The sequence below is a fragment of the Neophocaena asiaeorientalis genome, unplaced genomic scaffold (assembly GCF_003031525.2).
Source record: "Neophocaena asiaeorientalis asiaeorientalis breed wild unplaced genomic scaffold, Neophocaena_asiaeorientalis_V1.1 scaffold118, whole genome shotgun sequence".
Classification (NCBI taxonomy): Eukaryota; Metazoa; Chordata; class Mammalia; order Artiodactyla; family Phocoenidae; genus Neophocaena; species Neophocaena asiaeorientalis.
Window position 1 is genome coordinate 9,188,181 of NW_020175528.1, and position 25,111 is coordinate 9,213,291.

The 25,111-nt window shown below is 41.9% G+C and overlaps 1 protein-coding gene across 1 annotated transcript in view; it reads right to left on the reverse strand.

The window, feature by feature from the left end:
- The window catches only part of WWTR1 (WW domain containing transcription regulator 1), a 131,641-nt gene that overhangs the window by 47,587 nt on the left and 58,943 nt on the right, over nt 1-25,111 (reverse strand). Inside the window, exon 3 of the mRNA XM_024769138.1 lies at nt 4,877-5,013. Within this exon, the coding sequence (XP_024624906.1) occupies nt 4,877-5,013 (137 nt within the window). The remainder of the gene's footprint in view (nt 1-4,876; nt 5,014-25,111) is intronic.

Consider the following 25,111-nt stretch of genomic DNA (forward strand, 5'->3'; position numbering starts at 1 on the left):
TCTATCGCACACACCACAGGCTCTTCCTCTGGCTACACAGGCCAGAAAAGTGAGGAAAAAACAGGCTACTAGCTCATAATAATAGTTACAACAATATATTTCTTGGGGAGCTTTCTCTATGCCAGCTACCAAGGCATGGAATACCTAAATACTCAAAACTTTTATGGGGAAGAGACTATCATTATCACCATATTACAGATAAGGAAAATGAGACCCAGGTTAGATAATAAACAAAACTAGTAAATGTCTAACCCAAGAGAAACTCAGTTCTGACTCCAGGTCTTCCCATTAACCACTATACAAAGAGGTCCCTGCCCACCACACCACCCGCATTACCGCCCTAACAACCTAACTGGTTTCCTTAGCAGGTTCCATTTGCCCCGAGTCCATTGTTTTATGTATTATAATATGGGCTGTGTAGAGTCCTTTTTATTTTCCTGTTTGTTTCATTTTTTCCCCTCCTTCAATAAAATTTAGTGGCTATTAAAAGTAATTAATCATACCAACAACCCACTTAAAAGATATGAGATCCCACCTGGTTTGTGTCATGCAAAAAAAATCAACTTTCACACTTATAGTAGTTTTCCCCCTTCACTGTGTTACGTAACAGTGAGGATTTCAAACAAGTTGTCAGCCCCCAAGTGATACGGCCTCCGCCCAGTGGTAATCTCTCCTCTTCGCTATCTAAAGTTCTCCAAAACCTTCCTTCTTCCATTCACTGGGTATCTCCGGGGACTCAGACGCAAAGGGGACCAATCTGCTCAAACAGAATCAAATTGGATAAAACCTGACAGACAACCCGATTTGGTAAATACAAAAACAAAAATTTCAGTTAAAAATTAGACCAAGCTGGGGGCTTCCCTGGTGGCGCGGTGGTTGGGAGTCTGCCTGCCGGTGCGGGGGACACGGTTTCGTGACCCGGTCCGGGAAGATCCCACATGCCGCGGAGCGGCTGGGCCCGTGAGCCATGGCCGCTGAGCCTGCGCGTCCGGAGCCTGTGCTCCGCAACGGGAGAGGCCACAGCAGTGAGAGGCCCACGTACCGCAAAATAATAATAATAATAAAAAAATAAATAAATAAATTAGACCAAGCTGGAGAGAGCTATTTGAAATACCCCTTGAGAGTCTGTTTCGTTTTACTTCAGCATTTGAAAAGCGAGTGAGTTTAGATACACAGCCAACCTGCCATCCTACCAAGAGATAGATGCCTTTTCACTGGATTCTGAGGCAGCCTGACAAAAGTATGCTCACGAAGTCACTCACAAAATGACTTTCACAAAGTCACTCACTCCAGGATGCCTTTGAGTGATGGATCTCTTCTCTCCCAATTAAAATATGGGTTGCCTTACAACCCACATTTCAGGAATAGAGCTACTGAAAAAATAAGATAGCCACTGACAATAAGTTTCTCGGGGGTGAGCGGGGGGGACCGGGAGGACTGAAACATTCCCACCAGGGGGCGCTATCCTCACTGAAAGTAAAAAATACAGAGTTCCTAATTTAAAGCTCTTTGCACACTAACCAGCCTGAAATAAATATTTTTTTATGAGAGCTTTTAAGATGAACAATGAAATTGTCTTCAAATCTAACATTCTATAGTTAAATAAAACTTTTCTTTCCACAAAGAACAATGATGACATAACATTTCATTACATGCCAGGCATGGATCTACTATGCACTTTACTTATAAACTCATACAACCTCCTCACACTATAAATATAATCCTCATTTTACATATGGAGAAACTGAGGCACAATTAAGTGACTTAACAGAGTCACCAACAGGCAGAGCTGAGATTCAAAGTCTGACAGTCCGACTCCCAAGTCCATCACTAACACACAGAAAAACACAGAATCACAATATAAGATTTATTGCTGAATGTGTTTTGCTATGTCACTGATTATATCATAGTTCCAGAAATATATAAAATTAGCTTATTACTAATTCTATCACCTGACGGTAATGTTCATTGCATTTTGACATCATTTTCACTTGTACATAAATATCTATCAGTGAAGGGGACACATCACCTAAGTTCACTTATTTGTCAGATGTATGCCATTGAAAAGACCAAAATTCTAGAGTTAAGAAGAAGTAGGAGGAGGAGAAGGATCTTCTCTGGTTAAAAGGTAAAAAGAAAAAAAAATGCAGTTGATGTAAAACCGACATAGAAGCTTTGAATCATATTCCAAATATTGACTTTATATGTTTACATATATATGCTAATGTATGACGTAGGTATAATATATGTAAACACAGATGTACACCTATTATTTCTAAAATAGTGAAAATAAAATACCACATACTAAACCTCAAAAACAAAAAAAAGTAGAAAGATCTGCTCTTTCTATTTTTAAAGGTTGATAATAAAGAGTATAAACTACAGGCAGAGCTATAGCTTTAAATAAAATACTCTGAGTAAATCATTTATTATTAGGACCATATTGTGACTCTCTAAATTACCCCCAGTCTTTGGAGCTTACTTTGCATTCCCCGTTATATTTCCAAACTTGGGACACATCTGTGATTCTCGAGAGGCTAGCAACGCATTTTGTAATGGGCAAATATTCAAATATTATTGGAAAAACCCCAGAATGTGTGTCTTGAGAAATTTACTGCCCCGATTTATTAGAAATCTGGAAAAAGGTATTTTATTCAGCCACAGGTAAACTTGTTTCAGACATTCAGATTACAATTTCTTTAGATAAACTTTACCAGCAATTGGGCTTTTAGTGCGTTGGGGGGATGGGGGGAGGGCAGACTCACATGTGCCTTCAGTATTAAGCTTTTAGCATTCAAAGTCCTTCTAATTTAGTCCACTTCCTACTCGTTGTGCAATTTTGTAAAATTAAGGAAAGTACATGAAACAGCACAAACAAGGATCTTCACTCCAATACTGGGTACACCACCAACACACTAAACCCAAATACCCATCAGATGGAGGCTAGCTAAATAATTATAGCATATCAACATGTTGGACTACTTGGCAATTAAAAAAAAATGAGGCAGCTTTGCGTATACGGATATAGAAGTAGAAAAAAAGCAAGGTGCAGGATGGGAGGGAGACACAAGAGGGAGGGCATATGGGGATATATGTATACATATAGCTGATTCACTTTGTTATACAGCAGAAACTAACACAACATTGTAAAGCAATTATACTCCAATAAAGGTGTTAATAAATAAATAAATATATATATTATGAGCAAAAAACAAAAAAAGGCAAGGTGCAGAACAGTGGGTATAACGTGCTAGCAATTTATGTGAAGAAACATACACATAACTGGAAACACTGATTGACTCCAGGCAACATACAAGGGACTGAGGCATGGGTATCAGAGGAAGACTTACTTTTTGAACACCCCTTTGAAAAACGTGTTTGAATTTTTTTAACCAGGTCCATGAAAGATCCTTTCCAATTGTAATCGGTTATAAAGTTAACATTAATAATTTAATAATCAGCTTTTAGAACTTTTAATAAAAATTAAATGGCTAAAGAAACCCTAGTCTAATGCTACCTAAAAATTAAATAAATTAATAAAAATTAAATGGATAAAGACACTAGTCTAATGCTACCTGATTTGTGGTTTCCTTGCTACACTCGCATCTGCTTTCTACTTGACCTCTTATATACTGGGGACAAGTGACTCATGGGTAGCTTTGGTTCACCACTGCTCGTAGAAGCAGTGGTACCATTTTCCTTGATCTACCCTTTAGATACGAAACACAACAGAGGTTGTTCTGAGTCGTTTGCTTTTTGTATATATTTTACATCTGCAAGCTTTAAAATGGTAGATCCAGACTTCCTGGAAGAAGGGACAATATATTTACTTGAATATACTGACTCAGGTCTCCTTGAGTCCATACTCACCATGGCTAAGCCACAGTTATAAAGGAAGGGTGTCCAGGAAACTGCTTCCATTTTTATCCTGTTCATTCCTGAAAATCCAACAGGAGATTCTTTTCATTCTCTAAAATTCTGCTCTGTGTATAAAGCAGTATCTGGATATCTGATCTTAAATGGAAACATTACCTGAAAACGGCACCATCTTTTTTAAAAACTTCAAAATTGGCCCTCTTATTTTTAGCCTTTGGGGGTGGGAGAGGATGACTAACAAAAGCTGACTGGTTCTGCTGCTGGAGTGTATTCATTCACATCTGATTCTCCCCAGTGGGCAGAATTGTATTTCTTCTGAAGTAAAGGCAATTAGCAGAAACGAATCTCAAGTTTAAAATCACATTTATTCAAAATGAAGTGAAATGTGAGCCGTCCTATCCTAGGGCAGGTGTGGGGAGAAGCCACCCGCAGATTATGTAAGGGTTGAATGCATTCCCCAACCTCAGTTCCAGCTCTGGCTCTACTAGCCCACAAGCTCGGACTTGGGAAAGTTTCTGCATCTATAAAATGGGAATACTGTCACATCTTGTAGGGTTTTTGTGAGGACTGAATGAGATAAGGCAAGAAAACACCTAGTCTGGTGTTAATCACACATTGTTGGGGGGCGGGGCTGAGCAAAGAGATTTGAGGCCAGAACTGTACACTTTGGCAGTCTTCAGGGACCAAATTCACAGAAAGGGGCCCTTCTTGCCTTGGTCTGGATGAAGACAGGACGCCTAAGTGAGTTTTCAAAGAACTTCACTAAATACAACTGGAGGGGATGCTGGAGCTGTAGTGTAAACCCTGGTAGCAGTGTCATGAACTGTGTAGCCAAGAGGCCAAGAAAAGAAGGCAAGGGCAGTGAAAGGGTAATGCAGCCAAGAGGGAGGAGAAGATACTACCTGGGCGTGTGAGTAGGCACTGAGGCAACCAGAGCTGCTTCTGAGCTCTAGAGGCCCTCGGTTGAATGCTTGTTTATCCAGCTCAGGTCAAAGCTTACCGAGATTCGGCTGAGACACGGCCATGGACCTCTGGGGCGCTGGTGTGGAAGTGGCAGCTGGGTGGAGGTTCATATGATTCAGGGGCTGATTCATCGCCTTCCTAGGGTCTTGCCATGTGGTGATTTTTTCTATGTGACTAAAAGAAGGAAAACAATTATCTCTTTCATTGTTAGCGTTATCAATGTCATCATCACCAGTAACAACACAACAGTTAAATGATGCTGGCTCTTCTTGCCTTAGGATCTGCTTATACGAGCTTGACACATTGTCTTCAGCCAAGGTCAGGCTTGCCCACTTACCCTCCATCCAAGTTGGGCCACGTTGGGGATTTTGCAGGGGACTCTCTGAACATAAGTCCATGACTTAGCTGACCAGCTGCCCCTATGTGCAAACACCCTCTTAAGGATTTTCTGCCTTACCAGGGATGAACAAGACCCAGCGTTCCTCCCCACGGTCCAAGGAGCCTACGTTCTCCAACGCCCTGTGCTCACTACCATCCAAGCACTGCGATACCACAGTGCAAACTCCTCTCGCAAAGCCGGACCTTGCGCTCCTGCCTGCCAGCCCTCCCACACTCTCCCAGCTCATATAATTGACATAATGAGGATGCCTCCACCTGTCCTCAGCCAAAGACAGGGCCCTTGAAACCAAACTCATAAACATCACATTGCTGAGCTCTTACAAAGGGTAAGACACTGTGAGGTCCACATAGGTAATACCTAAACCCTCAAGAAGTTTATGTTCTACCATGCAAGATACCAACTGCGTAGCTGGAGAACAGGGTAGCAGGAAATAAGTGTAGGAAGTGCCAGATTATGGAGAAACCCAGATGCTGAGGCATAAGGGTTTCTGAGGGAGGAGATGTGATTAGACTTTTGGTCATATACAACTTCCAGGGTTTGTTATTACAACTTAATCTCAGAGAAACAAGCATGACATCAGCTTCTACCCAGAGTTTCCAATGTGTCCGTAGAAAGATGGATGGGGGACTTCCCTGGTGGTCCAGTGGTTAGGACTCTGCGCTTCCACCGCAGGGGGCATGGGTTCGATCCCTGGTCGGGGAACTAAGATCCCACATGCCTCGCGGTGCAACCAAAAAGAAAAGAAAAAAAGATGGATGGGACATCTAGCTTTGTCTGCCTCCCTCCAGACCACACCTTAAGTCACTTCTGGTGCCTTAAAGACCCTGTGCCACTCCATAAACTCTTTTTTGAGAGTTTATTACATTTTTCTTTTAAAGATAAGCATACTCATTTGGTGCCACAATTCTTGTTTTATGAACTGTATCAGAGATCTTTCTGTATTTATCAAGGACAACGAACTTTGATAGCAGAAGCTGAACGTCAGTCCTCTGTTCCAAGCCTTGTAACTAGGTTGTCTCTCCCAAACCAAAGGGCAACGTCAACCCCACACACTATAGACCTTTCTGGATCCACGAGAAAAGGAGAGAGATTGCTCCTTTCAAACACACCTTGCTTTTGAATAACAATGGCTTCCTTTGAATCCGTAGCTTAGGAAACCACTATTAGTATCATTAGGCTAAATCCTAAATCAGTGCCATCTCCTACACTGGAGTTGTATTTTTCTTTTAGTTTGCTTCTGCTTCCTCACATCTGAATACTGCCACTGCTAAAATTCTTCTTCAGATTTCTTCATCCCGGACTGGAAGTTATTGCCATGGGGAGCTCATTCATTGCCTTGAGTGAAAACTTGGATGTTTTCCCAAGAAGGCCTTTAAAATGAGTATGATTAAAAAAAAAAGTCAGCTTCCATAAAGGAGGCAAAATTAAGTTTAACTGTTGAGTTTCATAGGAGCCATCCGTGGTCTTTAAAAAATAATCAAAAATAAACCGGGAGGAATAAAAATTAAAAACCAAGACGATTTTGTTAAGAAAAACACAAACGGGGCGGGGGGGTGGGTAGGGGGGCTGAACTACAGAGATGAAAGTCAATTACCTAAGCCTAAAGGAAGAAACAACTGTCTTAGTTACACCTTCAAGTTTAATAATTGTAATTCTGTTCAAAGCTTGCATAAAATCCTTTGTCAACTTTTGGTCTTGTGAAGACTCATAGCCAGCCTCAGGGGGTCTGTCACAGGCCTTCCAAGTGAGGAAACAATTGGTGAGGATTTCAAAATTAAGCTCCCTTTAGCAAAGTAATGAGTTAAGAAACCCTTTGACTAACTATTCCTTCAGGACTCTTACTACTAAAACATGTTTTCCCAAGGTAGGCACGTCCTACAGAAATACTTTCCACTGTGGTACCAGGAGGGGAAGTATCATTCTCTCTTTCGTGAGCCTTTCTTAGAACCTCTGGCACCATGGATATCGATACTGTGGTAGAAGTAGCATGCGTGCAGCCCCGGTGAGACGCAGTGACATACACCGTACAGTGGAAGACATTTAAGGACGCTGCTGTGTACAGACACTCAGCTATCTGTCAGTGGTCGGAACTATACAGGAACCCGAATGATGCATTCCCAAATGCCAGTCCCCCACCCTCCCCTCCCATTCTGAACAAGTGGGCTGGGATTCCCAAATCTGGGGAGAGCAGAAAGGCCCACACCCAAAGTGGTAGAGGACCCCAGCTTGCCTGAGGACTGCCACCACGGCTGGCCAGCCTCCATCCCCTGGGACAGAGGTGAGGGCTTTCTGGGGGAACACTCTGGCCCTCATTCCGATAGATCCGACCCCAAAGATGCACAACTCAGCCGGGGCTTCAAGCCCCAGAACTCCCCCAGGACCGTGGGAGTCTCCGCAGCCCACCCTTCAAACTCCACACCCAGCCAACGCTTTTAAAGGAGTTTTGTTCCCAGCGAATTTGTTAATTAAAAGTGTCACTCACTGTATTCCCCAAAGACTTGAGTACAAGAGGGAGCCTTTCATACGTGAGCAGTTCTCATTGCTCTGAAACAACTCTGAGAAGAAAGCCACTCCAACTCCCAGCCTCTGCACATCCGTCGACCCCACGGCAGCTTTGCTCTAAAGTTCAGTTTATGTGATGTCCAGGGCGGCTCCTGGTCTGAATGCTAACGGCAAGGGCACTGCTCACAAGAACTTAATCCACTGCTCATGGTTTGATTTGAAAACTAAATTCTCTTATTGTTCAAATCACTTAGCTCCCCTCACCCCATTCCCAAACGTAGGATAAGCCACCCGCTATTCCATACTGCTGTCTCATCTCTGCTCCTTCTCTGAGCTACTGAATCACTTCCTTTCTTGTATTTCTCAGTGCAGCCTTACTGTTTGCCAGGACCCACAGTTTAGATAGATTAATCCCCACTTCCCTACTACTCCCACCCCTCCCTGATGTCACTCCCTTAAAGAGTCCACTTCAAGAAAATGCCTAAGGGAAAAAAGAAAAAAAAAAAATCGACAGGGCTTCCCTGGTGGCACAGTGGTTGAGGGTCTGCCTGCTGATGCAGGGGACACGGGTTCGTGCCCTGGTCCGGGAAGATCCCACATGCCGCGGAGAGGCTGGGCCCATGAGCCATGGCCGCTGAGCCTGCGCGTCCGGAGCCTGTGCTCCGCAACGGGAGAGGCCACACCAGTGAGAGGCCCACGTACCGCAAAAAAAAAAAAAAAAAAAAAAAATCGATAAAAAGAAAGAAAGAAAGGAAGGAAGGAGGGAGGGAGGGAGGAAAGAAGAAGAAGTCTGCTGTTTTAAAAGTCTAGTTTCTCTTAAAAATTTATATATTTATATATACTTACATATGTATATTCAATCTGCCTATTAGTGTGTATTCTATGATCACACATTCTATACAGTTTTCATATGAAAATGGAACAAAAAAAGAAAATAAATACCAAGTATTTATGGTGATATATGCAAGTAATATGTTCACTGGAGCTTTTTTTCCCCCTTATCTAAACTCTTCTGTACTTTCCAGTTTTTAACAGTGATAATGCATTGTTTTCATAACAAGTAAAAACAAAAACACTCATGAAGGTGCAAAAAGACAAAAAGGAAAATGATGCATGGATATGCAGGTCATAGGTACTAAAAAGTTACTGGAGATAAACTACAGATTTGGCTCCTATTTTTGAGTGGCCAAAGTAAGAAGGGAAATGGATTCAATTACATGGCCCCATGCTTTTTATAAAGAAAAAAGAATGACAGTTTCTAAGAGAAAGAAAAACTCTTCTTGACACACACACACATATACACAATTTTCCTGGACTTTAAAACTGTCTGGGGCTTCCCTGGTGGCGCAGTTGCTGAGAGTCTGCCTGCCGATGCAGGGGAAGCAGGTTTGAGCCCCGGTCTGGGAAGATCCCACATGCCGCGGAGCGGCTGGGCCCGTGAGCCATGGCCACTCAGCCTGCACGTCTGGAACCTGTGCTCCGCAACGGGAGAGGCCACAACAGTGAGAGGCCCGCATACTGCAAAAAAAAAAAAAATGTCTGCAAGGGTTTCACATGGAGGCCTGGGGTGGTGTGCAGTGGAAATGGTACCTGAAAGAAAGATAATCAGGCCCCCTCCTCCTTTGGGGGCCCCTTTGACCACTACTTCCCATACTGCCTTTCTTCACAGTCTCATAAAGGACAAACCTCCAACCACATCAGGGTCTGTGATGTCCAGGTTGGCAAAGAGCCTCAGCTCTGAGGACCTGCATTTTGCCCAGGGGCAACAAAGGTCAGCATTTATCTGAGAAGATATTTGGCTGGAAGTGGTAGCTTATGGAAAACTGTGCTGTGTTAAATAATTTTTCCTTCTGGAATTAATGTGTTCTTCAATAAAGACACAAGTTGAGAAAGTCATTTTATGTATTAGGAAAATTCTATGTTGGGGGTTAGAATGTCATGGAAATCAGTGGGGAGGGGCAGCATTACCACCCTCTCCTATCGGCCTGGCCCCTCCCATCGGACTCCAGGGGATTGTTAATTTAGCTCCTATTTCCTCCCTTCCAGCCCCCTGCGTGACCTTTCACCTTGATGAGGGCAATGGCCTCCAGGCTTCCCCTCCAGTCTCTCAGGTTTTCCTCTTGCCCTCCATCCCTTCCCCACCCTCCCTATCTGACAATCCCTTCTTTAACCCACCTCCAGACTCATCCCAAGGACAGCTGGGATCCAAGTCACCCCTGCATCCTTAGTCCACCCCTGGCCATTGACAGCCTACTGGGAGACAGCATGAGGCACTATGGCCTCTGGAAAGACCACAGGCTTGGAGTCACACATACCTGAGTTTTCATGTAGCTCTGACCCTGTGTGACCTACGTGGACAAGCCATTTAACCCATTCTAGTCTCAGCACCCATATCCGTGAGACAGGTAAAAAAGCCAACAAATGCTCCGGTTCCTCCTTGCAAGGGTGAAAAAGGTCTGCTCTGGGAAACCTGTAACCGCCAAAGTCACCTGCCAACGTCATGACCAGTTCACTGGGCTTCCCCTGCTCACTTCCTCAGCAAATAAATCCCCAGAAGGCAGCTCCAGCCTCCAGCCCAAGGCTGGCAACCTTTGGTTCAAGTTTATTCAACAAGTGTGGATTGTGTATCTATCGTGCGCGTGCACTTGGTAGGCATAAAAATGAAAAGCATTTTGTAAATATAAAATCCTGACTGGCAGCAGAACCATGAAAGGCAAAGATAAAACCTTATCTGTAAAAATAGAATCCACCGACTTCTTACAGCCCAGGAAAAGGCCTGGTGTTTTTGGACGGATTTACCCTCCAGTTCATGACCTATTACACTAAGTTTATGGAAGGAAGCCACACAACAAAGACTTTCTGAAATAGAGAAGGCCTATGCAATCCATTTTGTATTGCTGGAAGCATACAGAGATATAAAAATAGGAATGATTCTAAGTGCTTAATTTTGAAAGAATTTAGAGTTCGTAGCAACATAATAAGCTGCTTGCTCATTTCTATGGGCAAAGATTTCATTTCCAAATATAAGTGTTTGGCCTTTTTCCTCCTTCTCCTCTCCTAATATATTAGAGTTTCACATTAGTTAGTGTCAGAAATTACTTAGGGCTCCCTACACTCAACAGAGCTATTAGGGCAGGACTTAGAAGCAGCGTCTTCTTTTCTACCACCCAGGCCCAGCTAGGTGGTTAAAGAGAACCACACCAAAGAGATGGGAATTTAAAGGCAACCTGGGGTCATAAAACCAAGGCTGACTGGCTCAAAACTCAGCTCACACTCAGCGCTGCTTGGCTTCATCCCCTGGCCAATCCCCGTTTCTCTTTAACCTCTCCCCTCATTCTTTCTTGTTTGGGGGGTGTTAATATTTCTCTTCCAATGGAACATAAGCTCTTTCGATGACAGATAGGACCCTAGGGGTGGAGCAAGGTGTCCTGCACATTGTAGGCACTTGAAAAACAATACTCCTGCAACCCCCCATAATATTCACAAGACCAATCGAGGGCAAAAGTAAATTATCTTACTTTTAAAAATCAGACATTAAAGTTCTTTTTGACTTACCAGGCCAATTCACCACCCTCTTAATGTTCTAACAAAAGTATATATACACTGAAGATTATGTGCTTAAAAACTGCTAACTGAAATAGCTTTGCAGCTTGCTTGTCGTGAACCAGTTCAATTAAACTCATCAGTGTTAAAAATGAAGACTGACACAGATTTGCATGAGGTTGATAATTTCCCAGACAGGGCTTGCCAAGGAAACTGGAACCACTGTCAGCAGACAACAAATATTATGCCAATGTTTAAGCCTATACCAGATGGCAAGAAGAGTTGCCCAAGACTCACATTAAAGTTTTGAAAATTTTCTGCAATTAGAATTAAAATGCAAACACTAGAAGCTGGTTTACTTTTAGATTGTATTTCAGGGATAAATGCTGCCTGTGTTTCAATCACATTAAACATGGAGGCAGCGTGTTCTGATTTAAATTTCAAGACCTAGGAAATGACACATCACATCTTACTCATACCTTGCATTCCTCTGAGTGGCGCCTTTTGTTGCACTTTGTTTTTTGCCAGTGATACTTAGCTCTTCCGACAGACACCAGAGGTGGGTCTTAACCACAAGAACAAAGACAGCTGGAATACACACTTACTAATTCTCCCAGGCCCAGAGGCACACTCTTTCTTAGTTCCTCTGCTGTCACCAAACCCAGAGAGAAGTGGGAGCTGATCACAGTGGGAGCCCCACGGCAGTGGTAGCTCAAAGCCCACGTTTAAACTGGCAACCCGATCTGATTAGTAGCCATCAGTAAATTGTTCCCCTCTGTTTAACCCTATCAGCCCAGCTGGTTCATGGGAAATTTGGCTCCTGAATATACTGACAATCGGAAATAAAGTGCTGGCTCTCCACCTGACTGAACAGATCCATAGCTAATGTTTTATTTTCTTTCTAAAGCCACCTGTCTCCCTCCCAAGTTGCCATCCTTCCTATTGTCACCCCAATTGATGATTCTTTGTCCCAAAGCAGCTTTCACAGCACTACAATTGGTTACAATTCTTATTCTGTTCTGCCCAAATCTTAAACATCACCACCCCTTGCTAGCCCGATTCATAAGAATAGAAGATACAAAGAGGTAAAAAGTCAGGCTGCAAATGTACCCAGCGGACACATCCATTAGCAAAACATTCCTATCATTCACAGATTAAGTCCGAAAGCTATAAAAACCGACTCTCTCATGTCGTACAATAAAGGTGACTGTTCACACAACAAAAGTGTGTTGGCTGAGAAAGTTCATCCTTTGAAACCACAAGTAATTTATAGTTAAAAGGTTCCGGTCAGATTTTCACTTCGGCGGCTCATCAGACATAGCTGCAGTCTGTGACACAGGACTAATAACTCATATATAAGTAGGGGATTTTTTAGGATCCTCTAATAAAAGATGATACCAGACCAGAAGCGTTATTTTGGTGCACGCTTCCGGTCTCTACCATTCACTTGCCAATTCAAAAAATTTCCGAGTTCTCTGGAATTCCGAATGAATGGCAGGGATTGTATTTTTAACTACCAGGCTCTAATCCTCGACTTCCATCCCAGCAGTGCCAAGAAGTCTCTACGTGTTTAAATTAGCAGCAGTAGGAGCCGCAGCAGCGTGAAAGGTCGGCGGGCACTTCCGCCGCGGCCAGCTGTGGGCATCTATCTACGTGAATCCTATCCACAGCGCATTACCAGCTTTTCTGCAAGTTCATTCCTGAACCTGCTCGGCCCGGGCAGAAGCTGAGTCAGGCAGAGCTGCTGTCAGCCCCGAAGTGCAGAGTGAGCCCACGTGAGGCTGTAATATACGTAGTTCCTTCCTACAGGGGTTTATTTACCAGCGTTTTGTCCCTGGGGCGGGAAAGTAGGGGACACTATGAATACACCACTTTTGGAGAAAGCCTCTTTGGGAAGCGGGTGACTCACGGACACAGCCCCAAGGTGTGACTCACTGACCTCACCTCGTAGGTTGAGCTATTGTGTGAGGCACCCCGTCATCTCCGCGGAGGTCTCCAACGCCACCCGACCGGGGCAAAGCTGACTTGGTCTCTGCAAACTGGGCCAGCTCCTGCTTCACCTCATTTTTCCTATTCCCAAAAAAAGCAAGAAGAAAAAGGACGGCGTTTCTGTTTGCTTGTTTGCCTTTGGCCAAGCACCCGATTAAAGAACTTTGGCTGTATTGCAATTGTATTATCAACGCTTAGCCTATTTTTTCGCTTTTCATATCAGGATCAATAATGATATTAAAAGATTTATAAATCACGTTGTTTCTTGTGTTGAAACCAAACAACAATGTAAGAGTTTATTTTACCACTCTTTATTATTTTATTATTTCCAGGTATCAAGTATAAAATATGTACTTGGTACCTCTTTTCCCACTTTTTCCTTTTTCACAAACAAAAATACGGGATGGGAATGAGGAGAACTGAAGAAAAGATGAAGAAAAAGTGAATAGAGAATTCTAGAATTATCAAAGGAAGTGAAAGGCACTCATCCATTCATTCAGTTCGTTCAACAAGATGCATTTACACTGGCACTGGATCTTCCATGAGGATTCAGTTCCAAAATCAGTTTTGGCAAATGTGGAGTGTGGTGAAAATTACCACTGAAAATCCTTTAAATGGCCCATAATGTACAGTCTGCTAAGCTTTGTGTATATTATAAGGTCTTTCAATAAGCCCAACACAGATGGATCCTTCCAGAGTTAGGACATGGTACTGTTTCTACAGCCAAGCTCCAGATGAAGTGATGCTGTCCCCAAATACCTATGTTGGGATTTGGTAGGTATGGAGAGTTGAATTCATGCCATGGTCCTGAATGCCTGCAGTGTTCTTTCCTCTGGGATGGACGGAACAGAAGATGATCTAGCGTGGGCCCTAGGAGCTGGCAATCAGGTGGCTAGTGGCAATGAAATAAAGGGTGGTGTGGAGGTTAACAGAGCACAGCCCCTATTATTATTGTTATTATAAATGGTCCAGAGCCTGACATTCTGTCTTGATAGCTGCATGTTAGATACGCTCCCCATATCAGCTGCATCTGACATCTGGGAAGCAGCTTTAATCTCACGATCAGTATTTTAAAGAATTTTTTTTAAACCACCGAGCTACTTTAAGTGCTCAAATACTTTGAAAGTTGTTTTTCCAGGCTTTCTGTGCCCAACACGTGTTTCAACGTGTTGTTTTTCCAGTTGTTCTTAAATGGGACATTGACACACAGCTTCTTCTAATGGGGCCAAATGAACTAAATGTCACTTGCCCAAAGAAACAGGGCAAAACCTCCTAAAAACCAAAAATTCTTTTGGGTTAGTCTAGTTTCTCCTCTATTCATGTGGGGAGAGTCAATCCCTTTTTGTTGGTTTTTTTTTTTTTTTTTTTTTTAATTCTGGGAAGAGGATGAGCCACCCTGGGCTCTGGGTGTCAGTCACTTTCTGCACATGTTTGAAAGACAAGACACATGGAATTAGAGAAAAGACTGGCACGAACCCCAACCCCAGTCTGGAGAAAGGCTGGAGGTGCTTTTCACAGCCCGCATCCCATTTCGCAAGAAATGATTGGGAAGATGGAAGACAAAAGAAGGAGAGTTGAGTTAGGCTTCCCAGGCAGGGAGGGGAGAGGGACATTGGAGGCCTTGAAGATAATCACCGGGCAACACTGCTTATGTTTCCTGTAAACTCAGCCCACAATGTCTCTTTACATGTATTTCTTGGCATCTCTGGTTGAAAGCATCACCGAAATGAGGCAGTACTGCAGTAGCTTTGAACTTTGCCTCTGCAATCAACCAGTTAAGAGACCACTGAAACTTTACTTAGCATCTCCAAGCCTCAGTTTCCTCCACTGTAAAACAGGCATAAGAACATCCTTTCATGAGGTTGTTTTGAATATTTCATCCAATAACAAAAGTAAAACACCCACTCATAAGCGCCGGACACACATGACACTCTATAAATATTAATTCTCCTTCTTTCTCTCATGAAAATGTATCCCAACTTTTTACAAAGATCTGAGGAATTCAAATGCAAAAAAAATCTGCAAACACCCTAGGGTACAATGAACCCAAGAAAATGGGGGAAAATAAGAGTGGACATCCATTCACTGAAAAACCTACAGATTTATTTGATTTCACATAGAGTAGCTAGTTAATAATTGATCGAGAGACAAAAACATAATCAAAACACAAAAGAACTAGCAAACCCCCAGTCTCAGTGGCTCCTTCACCACCACTCCTCCTGCCACCCTACATTCTAATAATAACAACTCTCAGATCCCGTGTAAGAAAAGGCCAAAGCTGAGATTCCTCTAGTGCCCTCATTAGGCACTTTTAGCAGGGATGAGCATCCCATGTCAGCACAAGACTTTCAGCCTCATGTATAAAGTAGAAAGGATTTCAGCTTCAAGTGAAAAGCAAAAGGCTGAATGCTAGAAAAAGAGTATCTAATGGCTTTCCATCCTTCCTAACAGAAATGTTCAAGAAGTTTTACACTAATTTAGTTTTTTAATCACTTACAGGGTGACAAGAGTTCACCCCCATAGCTCACCCCAAAATGTAGGGGTACAGATTAGGTACAGAAACGCAAGAAGACTTGAAGTTTCTGTGACTCAACAAAATGGAAAAACAAATGTAGCCTAAAAAGTACTATAGTTTTATACAAAACAGGTTCATGCAAACTCCAAAGACAGTTAGCTTTGTACCCACAGGTGGATGGTAATCAAAAATATAATATGGCTTTAATCTTTTCTATTTAACAAAGAACAGAACTGTGGATCTGTTTCCATTTTTTATGACTTATTTCCCCATCTAAACCCCACTGTTCTTCACTAAAGTGGCTGGTATTAATTCTCATATTAAAAAACATCTATTTCTGTGTATGTAATTTTAATTTTGATAAGACTTTAAACTTATAGGAAACTTGTAAGAATATACAAGGTACTGTCACCTACTGATTCACCAACTATCGTATTTTTTTCAAAGAAAGATGGGGAAAAAAAGGCTAAGATATCTGAATAAACAAATTAAGAAACAGAGTGACACCAAGTTTGTTAATATCTAAACAAAAGCAATAAAAATTTGGCAATAATGATGACCCTTAATATCCTTTCACAGAAGGAGAAAACAGACCCCAGCCAAGAGGAGGAAACCCCAAGCAGAAGATTCCTTTATTTTTGGAGCTACTGATGGCCATGCCACAGTGTGACAGAAATCAAACATCTATATATCTGAACAGACGTGGGCTGAACAGCTTCTTCACTGTGCCTTTTTACTTAACTGGCAGGGAAATTTTTCAGACTGGGAGGGAGCCACCTTACTTGGGTTCGTTTATTAATTCAATCTCCAAATACGTTTTCTTAGAAGTGGAGGAAACGTGTGAACAGCGTTTGAATTCTCAGCCAAATGTCCTTCCAATATCTGGAAGGAATGCTCTACTTGTACAGACATCAATTTTTTTTTTTTTCAGACATCAATTTTGAAGAAAAAACTATAAATATATCAACACCCGCCACATCAACCCTCTGAAGAATGTGTGATTTAAACAAAAGAAAGAACACAGCTTCAGGAAAATAACTTTAAAAATGCTCACCCAAGAACCCACAGCCTCACTAAGGGTCACTCTTGCATATTACTGAACTTAACTCGGTAACCTCTTTCTGGAGAGTAGTTTGTCAGCACATTACAAAACCCTTTAAAAAGCTTTGAACCAGAAACTCCACTTCCGCGAAGCTCATACCAAGGACACAGTTAGAGAGATACGGCAGAGATGGCCAGCTGCTTCTGAATATCTGCTCTCCCTCTCTTCTGGGTGCTAAGTGTGGCCAAGAGACTAAGTTCTAGACACTAAACAGAGTGCTGTGTGAAATTCTGGGGAAGTTTTTAAATGGAAGGGATACACAAGCTTTTCTGCTTTCCACCCTTCTTTCTTCCAGCTTGGAATGTGGATGTGATGGCCAGAGCTACAGCAGCCCTCTTAAATCATGAGGAATGAAAGCCACTCATTAAGAAAAACAAAGTAGAAAAAGACAAGTACCTGTGCAGCCATCACATCAGCCCTTGATCACCTTACCTTAACATTAGAGATAAATAATCTCATTTCACATCCCTGTTAATCATAAGCATAATTCCAAACCAATACAACAAGTATGCAAAATGTATGTGCAGGGATGTCCATTGCAGTTTTGTTTATGTCTTAAATGTGTCAAATGTTTAAATAAATGATGGTTCAGCCAGACCATGGAAGACTGAACAGACATTATAAATGACACAGATCTATATTTGTTAAACTGGAAAGATGTTCACAATATATTGCTAAGTGAACATGATCCTATTTTGGTTAATATAGATACATATGAATAAGGGGAAGTAGGTTTCATTCATATCTTTAGATTTGTTGATACTTCCTCCATTTTGTACAATAAGCATTATTTCTCAATCAGAAAAAAGGAGAGAAAGAATGAGAAAAGCTAACCTCCCCCACTCCAAGTAAACTCACTTCCTGCTTAAAAAATAATGTTGCATTCCACTTTTGAACCTAAAACTGCTAATTACAGCCTCCGAGAATAATTCCACAGCTAGAGTGTAGGGTTGAACATCTGTGAGTCCCTCAACTGTGAGCTGGAAAAAGCACCACCATAATACCCCTCTGAGTGCTTAGCCTAAAGGTGCTGTGAACCACGGAGGGGCACAAGGGGGCCGGGGGGTGGGGGGAGCAGTAGAAGGAAGGGATAAAGAGAATCAAGGGAAATTCTATAATTAAGCAATATTTCATGGCTGCCTCTGGCAGCTGTTTGAGCGAGGTGGGGGGACCCTGAACGAGCGTCAACAGACGGAGCAGCTCTGTCCTCGGACAGATCAAGCGGGGCCTGTCATCCCGAGCACTGTCTACACTTCACGGGACAATCTGGGGCATCTTATATCCAGCACCTGTCAGCTTTGGAGACTCCCAGCTGCGGTGCTGTTACTCCTGTCATCTGCCTAATCCAGAAGGGAGAGGCATTTACTGTCTCTCAAAAGATTAGGTTGAAACTATCTTTGATTCTTCTTATGAAAGAGAATGCATGCCTCATGTCACTGTGTTTGTTTTCTTCTCATCCCTCCTGACTTTTCTTTTCTTATTAAAGGAATAAACCTACCCTTGCAGCTGTATTTTTCATTTTTTAACCCCACGTTAATTATATAGTCGCTCCAAATAACGGTTTAAATTTAGTTTGATGACCAACCACAGGGCTCTTTCTCCTCCCGCTCTGAGGCACATCCTGCCTGCAGCCCTGCTACGCAGTTCCCACTGACTTGCAGAGGAACTCTGTGTAAAGAATGAAGCAGGATAAAGATTGGAATAATGGTCAGAGGAAATGGTATGGAATATTTTCTCTACAGGATGCATTTAGATTTTTCCTTCCCATGAGACTGTTTTTTAAAGGGTGTTGAAATTGAAGGAGACTTTAAATAAGCTTTCAAGTTCTCAGTAGTTCCAATATTGTATTGAGTATGCAAGACCCACAGCAGATAATCAAAAACTACTCATGGCATAAACGACTAAGAAAAGGAAGGAAGGAAGGAAGGAAAGCATTTAATGAGTTTTCTTTAACAAATCATTTTGCTTCTCACTGTCTGTATCAAATGAATCTTACGCATATCTTATATATCCTTACGTATCAAGGGCTCAAAAAACTCAGCCAGCAAAATGTGTTCTTTACTGGTCCCTGGGAGGACATGAAATCTAGAGGATGCTGCAACGTCCTCTAAAACAAATGAAATCACTATCAGTTCATTCTTGTTGGATTCAGCAAAGTGGTCAACTGAACCGCCACCGAGTGCCACCCACCACGGATCCTGAAAGTGCACCGCCTCGGGCATATAGCAGACACTTAATAAATAAATGCTTTTCGTTGTTGTTGTTATTTGGCCATGCTACGTGGCTTGTGGGATCTCAGCTCCCCAGCCAGGGACTGAACCTGGGCTGCAGCAGTGAAAGCACCGAATCCTAACCAGTAGACCACAAGGGAACTCCCAATAAATAAATGTTTGTCAAATGAATGAATAAGTGAACAAACGAATGAATGAAGTGGTACTAATAGTTATTAATAATGACAGTCATGATAATAATGATTCATTATTAGTCATACATCATAATATTCACAATAATGATGGCAATAATAATGTCTGAGAGCAACAGTCGGCATGTATATAGCATTTTATAGCTTCAAAAATTATCTTAATTTGGGCTTCCCTGGTGGCACAGTGGTTGAGAGTCCGCCTGCCGATGCAGGGGACGCGGGTTCGTGCCCCGGTCCGGGAAGATCCCACACGCCGCGGAGCGGCTGGGCCCGTGAGCCATGGCCGCTGGGCCCGTGCGTCCGGAGCCTGTGCTCCGCAACGGAAGAGGCCACAGCAGTGAGAGGCCCGCATACCGCAAAAAAAAACAAAAAACAAAAAAAAATTATCTTAATTTGATCCTCACACAGCAGATTTACTAACTTCCATTTTTAAGATCCAGAAACTGAGTTGGGAAAAGTTAAATGGCTCAAAAATATTTCCTGAGGTTCTATGTGACCCAGCAGAGAGCCCAATCTTGCTCTCAGAGTCACATCTGGGGCTTATTTCCATGACATGTTACTGCCTTGTGAACCCAAAGAGGCTGACGCAAGTAACCTGGACCCTTAGGAAGGAAGGAAAAGAGGGTATGGACTGGTGCTGCTGATAGCCTGACTTAGTCCTGGAACAACAGCCCCCCTACAAGCTCAGTCTTTCGGAGGAAAGGACCCCACAAGATAGATACTCCACCCCGCCCCCCATCTTGCTTCAGTAACACACCACCATCCCTCCTCATCCCTCCTGAAGCCCTTGAGACATGGAGTGTGTACACTTGCCTGCAAGGTTGACCTTTTAACTGGCCTGGTTTTTTTTTCTTTTCTTTTTTTTTCTTTTTGCGGTATGCGGGCCTCTCACCGTTGTGGCCTCTCCGGTTGCGGAGCACAGGCTCCGGACGCGCAGGCTCAGCGGCCATGGCTCACAGGCCCAGCCGCTCCGCGGCATATGGGATCTTCCCAGACCGGGGCACGAACCCGCGTCCCCTGCATCGGCAGGCGGACTCTCAACCACTGGGCCACTAGGGAAGCCCTAACTGGCCTGGTTTTAATCAGGCCCATCCTGTCAAGAAAAGGGACTCCCGTGACAGTAAAACAAATTAGCTCCATGTGATCCTGTAGCTGGTGCTAGGGAGGAAGGAGAGGAAGAAATACAAGTACTACTTTAGAAATGTAAACCAAACACAAAGCCAGACTCCCTGCTATCACTTAAAAGGAAGAGGTAAAAGGACTCTGAAGATGGATTTGGAGACGCAAAGGTAGCAACCCAGCATGCCTGCCTTAAGCAGGGCTCGAAACCAGAGCTGGGGCTGTTAAAGGTCCCACGCCCTGTAAAGTTTGTTCCTTCAGAAACTCTGACAAGAACAGCTTCAGCCTGATTCGTCTTTGGTCTTCATTAATGTCGAGTACTAGGGAAAATATTCAAATAGGGTTGATGTTCCATAAATGTGTTCATTCTATAATACTTTAGGTTACTGGCTTTTATAATAGACTATAACTATAATTACTTAAGTGAAATTCAACATGTAGATGAATCTTTCCTACTTAATCATTTTATGGGGAGAAAAAGAAATACTGGAGATAATTCTCATTTTCCTAAGCTACTCCCTTTTAGCTCTTCATAATATTTTACATTTTTAACATTTACACAAAGTACATTTTTGTAATGTGCTCTGAAATGAAAATATTAGAAGAAACAGCCCAGAACTGTGAGGATGTGCGTTCATCTTAAATGACTTTTTGAGAAAAGGTTCACGTTTGCATAGTCAGACACATAATAAATATGATTTTAATACAAAGTGCAGGAATATGTACACATGTTATCATATGTTGTCTAACATGAGAAAAGGAATGTCTATTATTGCATGGAAATGAAATCAGGAGGAAAATGACAGAAACACGACTTTACATGACTATCTAGATAAACTATCTGTATTTTCTTATTTTGCTCCAAAATGTTCCTTGAACAAATTTTTGTCAACATGTTCCTACAAAAAGAGGTTAAGATAAGCCCGGCAATCGAGCTTTGGTCTGGAAAATTGCCGTAATCCTGATAACAACTATTTTGACAAAAAGATGAAAATGAAAGTGTGCCCTAAGGTACGGGCATGGGGGGGGGGGGGGGGAACAGAAATTAATACTAAGTCACTGTGAGGTAATTAGGGGGAAAGACACTTCTGAGTCTGCCAACAGCATCACTGCGTGGGTGGACCTCATCTGACATTTCAACCTAAAATCAACTTCTCAGGTGACAAAAGCTTTGGGGCTCAGTCACACTGGTTGTGAGGAGAGGCAGTTATGGGCAGGGTACCCTCAAGTACGTTCTATGGGATATTAGCCCTAGAAGATAATCCCCCAAGACTGCACCCAAAAAAGTTTTGTTATCAAGTTAGTTTGGGAAACACTGAATGTTATATTTCCCCCCTAAAATTTATACAATATATATGCATTATTATAAAAGGCTATGTGTTTAAATTAGCTTACCTAACATTTCTCTAATTTATTTTAGGTGTAATCTTTTTTTCACTTTATTAATATGCTGTAGAATACATTTTAGGAATTAGAATATACCATTTGTGGTATTTATGCCAAGCATAGCTTCAGATTAAATCCAGCAGCATTGTCTGAACACACAATATACTTCAGATATTATAGCAATATTTTTATTGCTGTAGTAATATTTTTCTTGTTGGCTACCAACTGACCAGAACTAAAAAACTATAGGCAGTTCCCATCCAGAGTCGGTGGGCAAATGTGGGCGTGATGCTATGAAGCCATGATTCCAAAGCATCCTAATGACAGAGTTTATTCAAAGCAGAGTTCATGTAGATTAGAGAGAGAGAGATAGAGAGAGGCATATATAAGCATGTGTGTGTGTGTGTTTAAAAAAGTGAACTGAACTGTTTGTACCCAGAAGCTTTTTTTTTTTTTCAACATCTTTATTGGAGTATAATTGCTTTACAATGGTAGCATCCAGAAGCTTTTAACCTTCTTCCTTACTTTAACATCGGGAGCCTGTAAGTATCTATCTATTCTTAGTGTGTTTTCAAAATGTAGCTTCCCTTGGCTGGGGTCACAGCTGCTGCAAAGCACTCTGGGTGGCTCCTCTCCATCCCCTTGAAACAACTGGTGGGAACCCAGCACTAGGCCATCAACCCAGCTGTTCAATCTCACTTTCTAACTTTAGCAAGTCACTTCAGAACTAATGTCACTAGGGCATGCCACATTGAAAACCACACCAGAGAAGGTAGATTCTTCCCCCCCACCCCCCAGAAATTAATCCAGGCACACAGATCAGTCACACTCAGGTACCTACAGCAATACTACCCAGATGCAAATATAGGACCCACCTAACCTGATGGATATGGGTCATCTAAGAAGGCTTCACTGGACACCTCTCTACCCAGTTCAGCCCATTAGAAAGATACCTGTTAGCAGCTGCAGAGCCCAACAGCCTAGAAGTCCGTGAAAACGAACCTTGGGTCCAGATACTCGCACATACACTGTGCTGTCTATCGGCTTTCCTACTAGAATGCAGGATGCATGCCTTTCCACATTGTTAATGTACCATAAAATTGTCATGAAAACCTCATAATGTAATTACTTGCATTTAATTGATTATACATGCCCCCAGCCTTGTTTTCTTTCTTTTTTTAACTGCATGCTCATTGTAATGACTTGTCCCAAAGCCAAGTGATTTCAGAATTATTTGACTGTTTATTATCCTTTGAGAGTTACTAATTAAAATACTTTCCTCCAGTGAAAAGAGTTGCTCTTTTCCTGAATTCGCTTTGGGATGCTCACCCCTGAGGAGAACTCCAGGAATGCCTTGCTAAGCTCCCCTGTAACTGACGGCCTCCATTGTTAACATATGCGCGGGCTTAAAAAACATTAAGCGACTTACACAAATGGAAACAAAATGCCCTTTGAGTTCTATTGATAACTTAACCTTTAGCGTTTTGGATTAAATCCCTTTTCTCGGGGAAGCAGGGGGAGCCACTGAATGAAACCATTATGTAACACATTGTTGTGGGAATTATTTTGTGTGAAAATATATACAGTATATCATCTAAAATGCCTTTGATTGACGGTGGGTTTTCATAATTCCTAACTACAATATACATATCTTTTATTGCTTCTCTAATTTGTGCTCCCTTTTTTAGGGAAATAGAAGTAATTTTGAGCAGGCAAATGATCCCATGACACCAGACACAGTGGAAACCCTGGAGAATGTGGGGGTCTAGAAGGGGTAGATGGGGTACTTATTGGAGCTGGGAAGGTCCTGTTTCTTGAAAGCTGCTTGTGGGTGTGTCCAATTTGTGAAAATTCATCAAGCAACATACTTAAGATTTGTCTACTTTTCTACAAAAATTATAGTTCATTTTTAAAGTAATTAAGAGAAGTTATTTCAATTTTTTAATTATTTCAGTATTAAAAGTAATTTCTATAAAAGAAAAAGGATGTAGTTGCCAACTAGCAGAAACACAAGCATTACCCTAAAGTGTTTACAAGGAACAGAATTAAGACTGGTCTCTTTTTCTACTTTGTTTTAAAAAATGATGCACAGGGCTTCCCTGGTGGTGCAGTGGTTAAGAATCTGCCTGCCAATGCAGGGGACACGGGTTTGAGCCCTGGTCTGGGAAGATCCCACATGGCGTGGAGCAACTAAGCCCGTGCGCCACAATTACTGAGCCCACATGCCACAACTACTGAACCCCGCGCGCCTAGAGCCCGTGCTCTGCAATAAGAGAAGCCACCGCAATAAGCCCACGTACTGCAACGAAGAGTAGCCCCCGCTCACCGCAACTAGAGAAAGCCCACGCACAGCAACAAAGACCCAACGCAGCCAAAAATAAAATAAATAAATTTTTAAAAAATGATGCACAATATATGCTTTGACAAATCGATGTTAAAAAAAATCTGAGACAATTGGGAAAGTCTGAATATGCACTGGATATTAGGTGATATTAAGAAAGTACTGTTTGTATCTTGATGTCATGCAATAAGAAATTCACAGAATGACATGTTGTATTTTTGTCAAAATGTTTGACCTAATTTAATCATAAGAAACGCATGTGGAATATTGGTCTAAAATGTTTTTTTTTTTTAAAGTTAATGCTTGGAAAAAGAAACAAAATGGTAAGAGAGGGGCACATTTCTGAATCAAAACAGAGGCATAAAACTAAATGCAATATGTGAACACATACACACACACTCACACACACACACACACACACACGGCTGCTAAAGACAGTTTACAACTGGGAGAATAAGGCCTGTATATTAAGTTACATTATTTAACTAAGGCTAATTTTCTTAGGTAATCATGGTATTTGTTATTGTATAAAAGGATGTTCTTAGGAGTTGCGTGCTGAAGTATGCAGCGGTGAAATCGCATGTTGCCTTTAACTTGCTTTCAAATAGTTTCGTGAAAGAAGAAAAGAATACACACAGAGAGACGTGGTCAAACGTTAAGAATTGCTGAATCCAAACCAAGGAAGAATACGCTCTTCTTCAGTACCTCTTTGGCTTTGAAAATATTCAAAAATTTTTTTAAAAATCATTGTTAATTTTGCTAGGTCTGTAAATGGCAATTTCGTTATGTAAGAAAATGTCTTTAATTTTTAGAGATAACTATTCAAGTATTTAGGGTTAAAATACCATATCTATTATTTGCTTGAAAATATTATACTTTCATTAAAAAATATGAAACAAATATGGCAAATGTTAACCATTCTTAAATCTAGGTAAAGAATATATATATATATA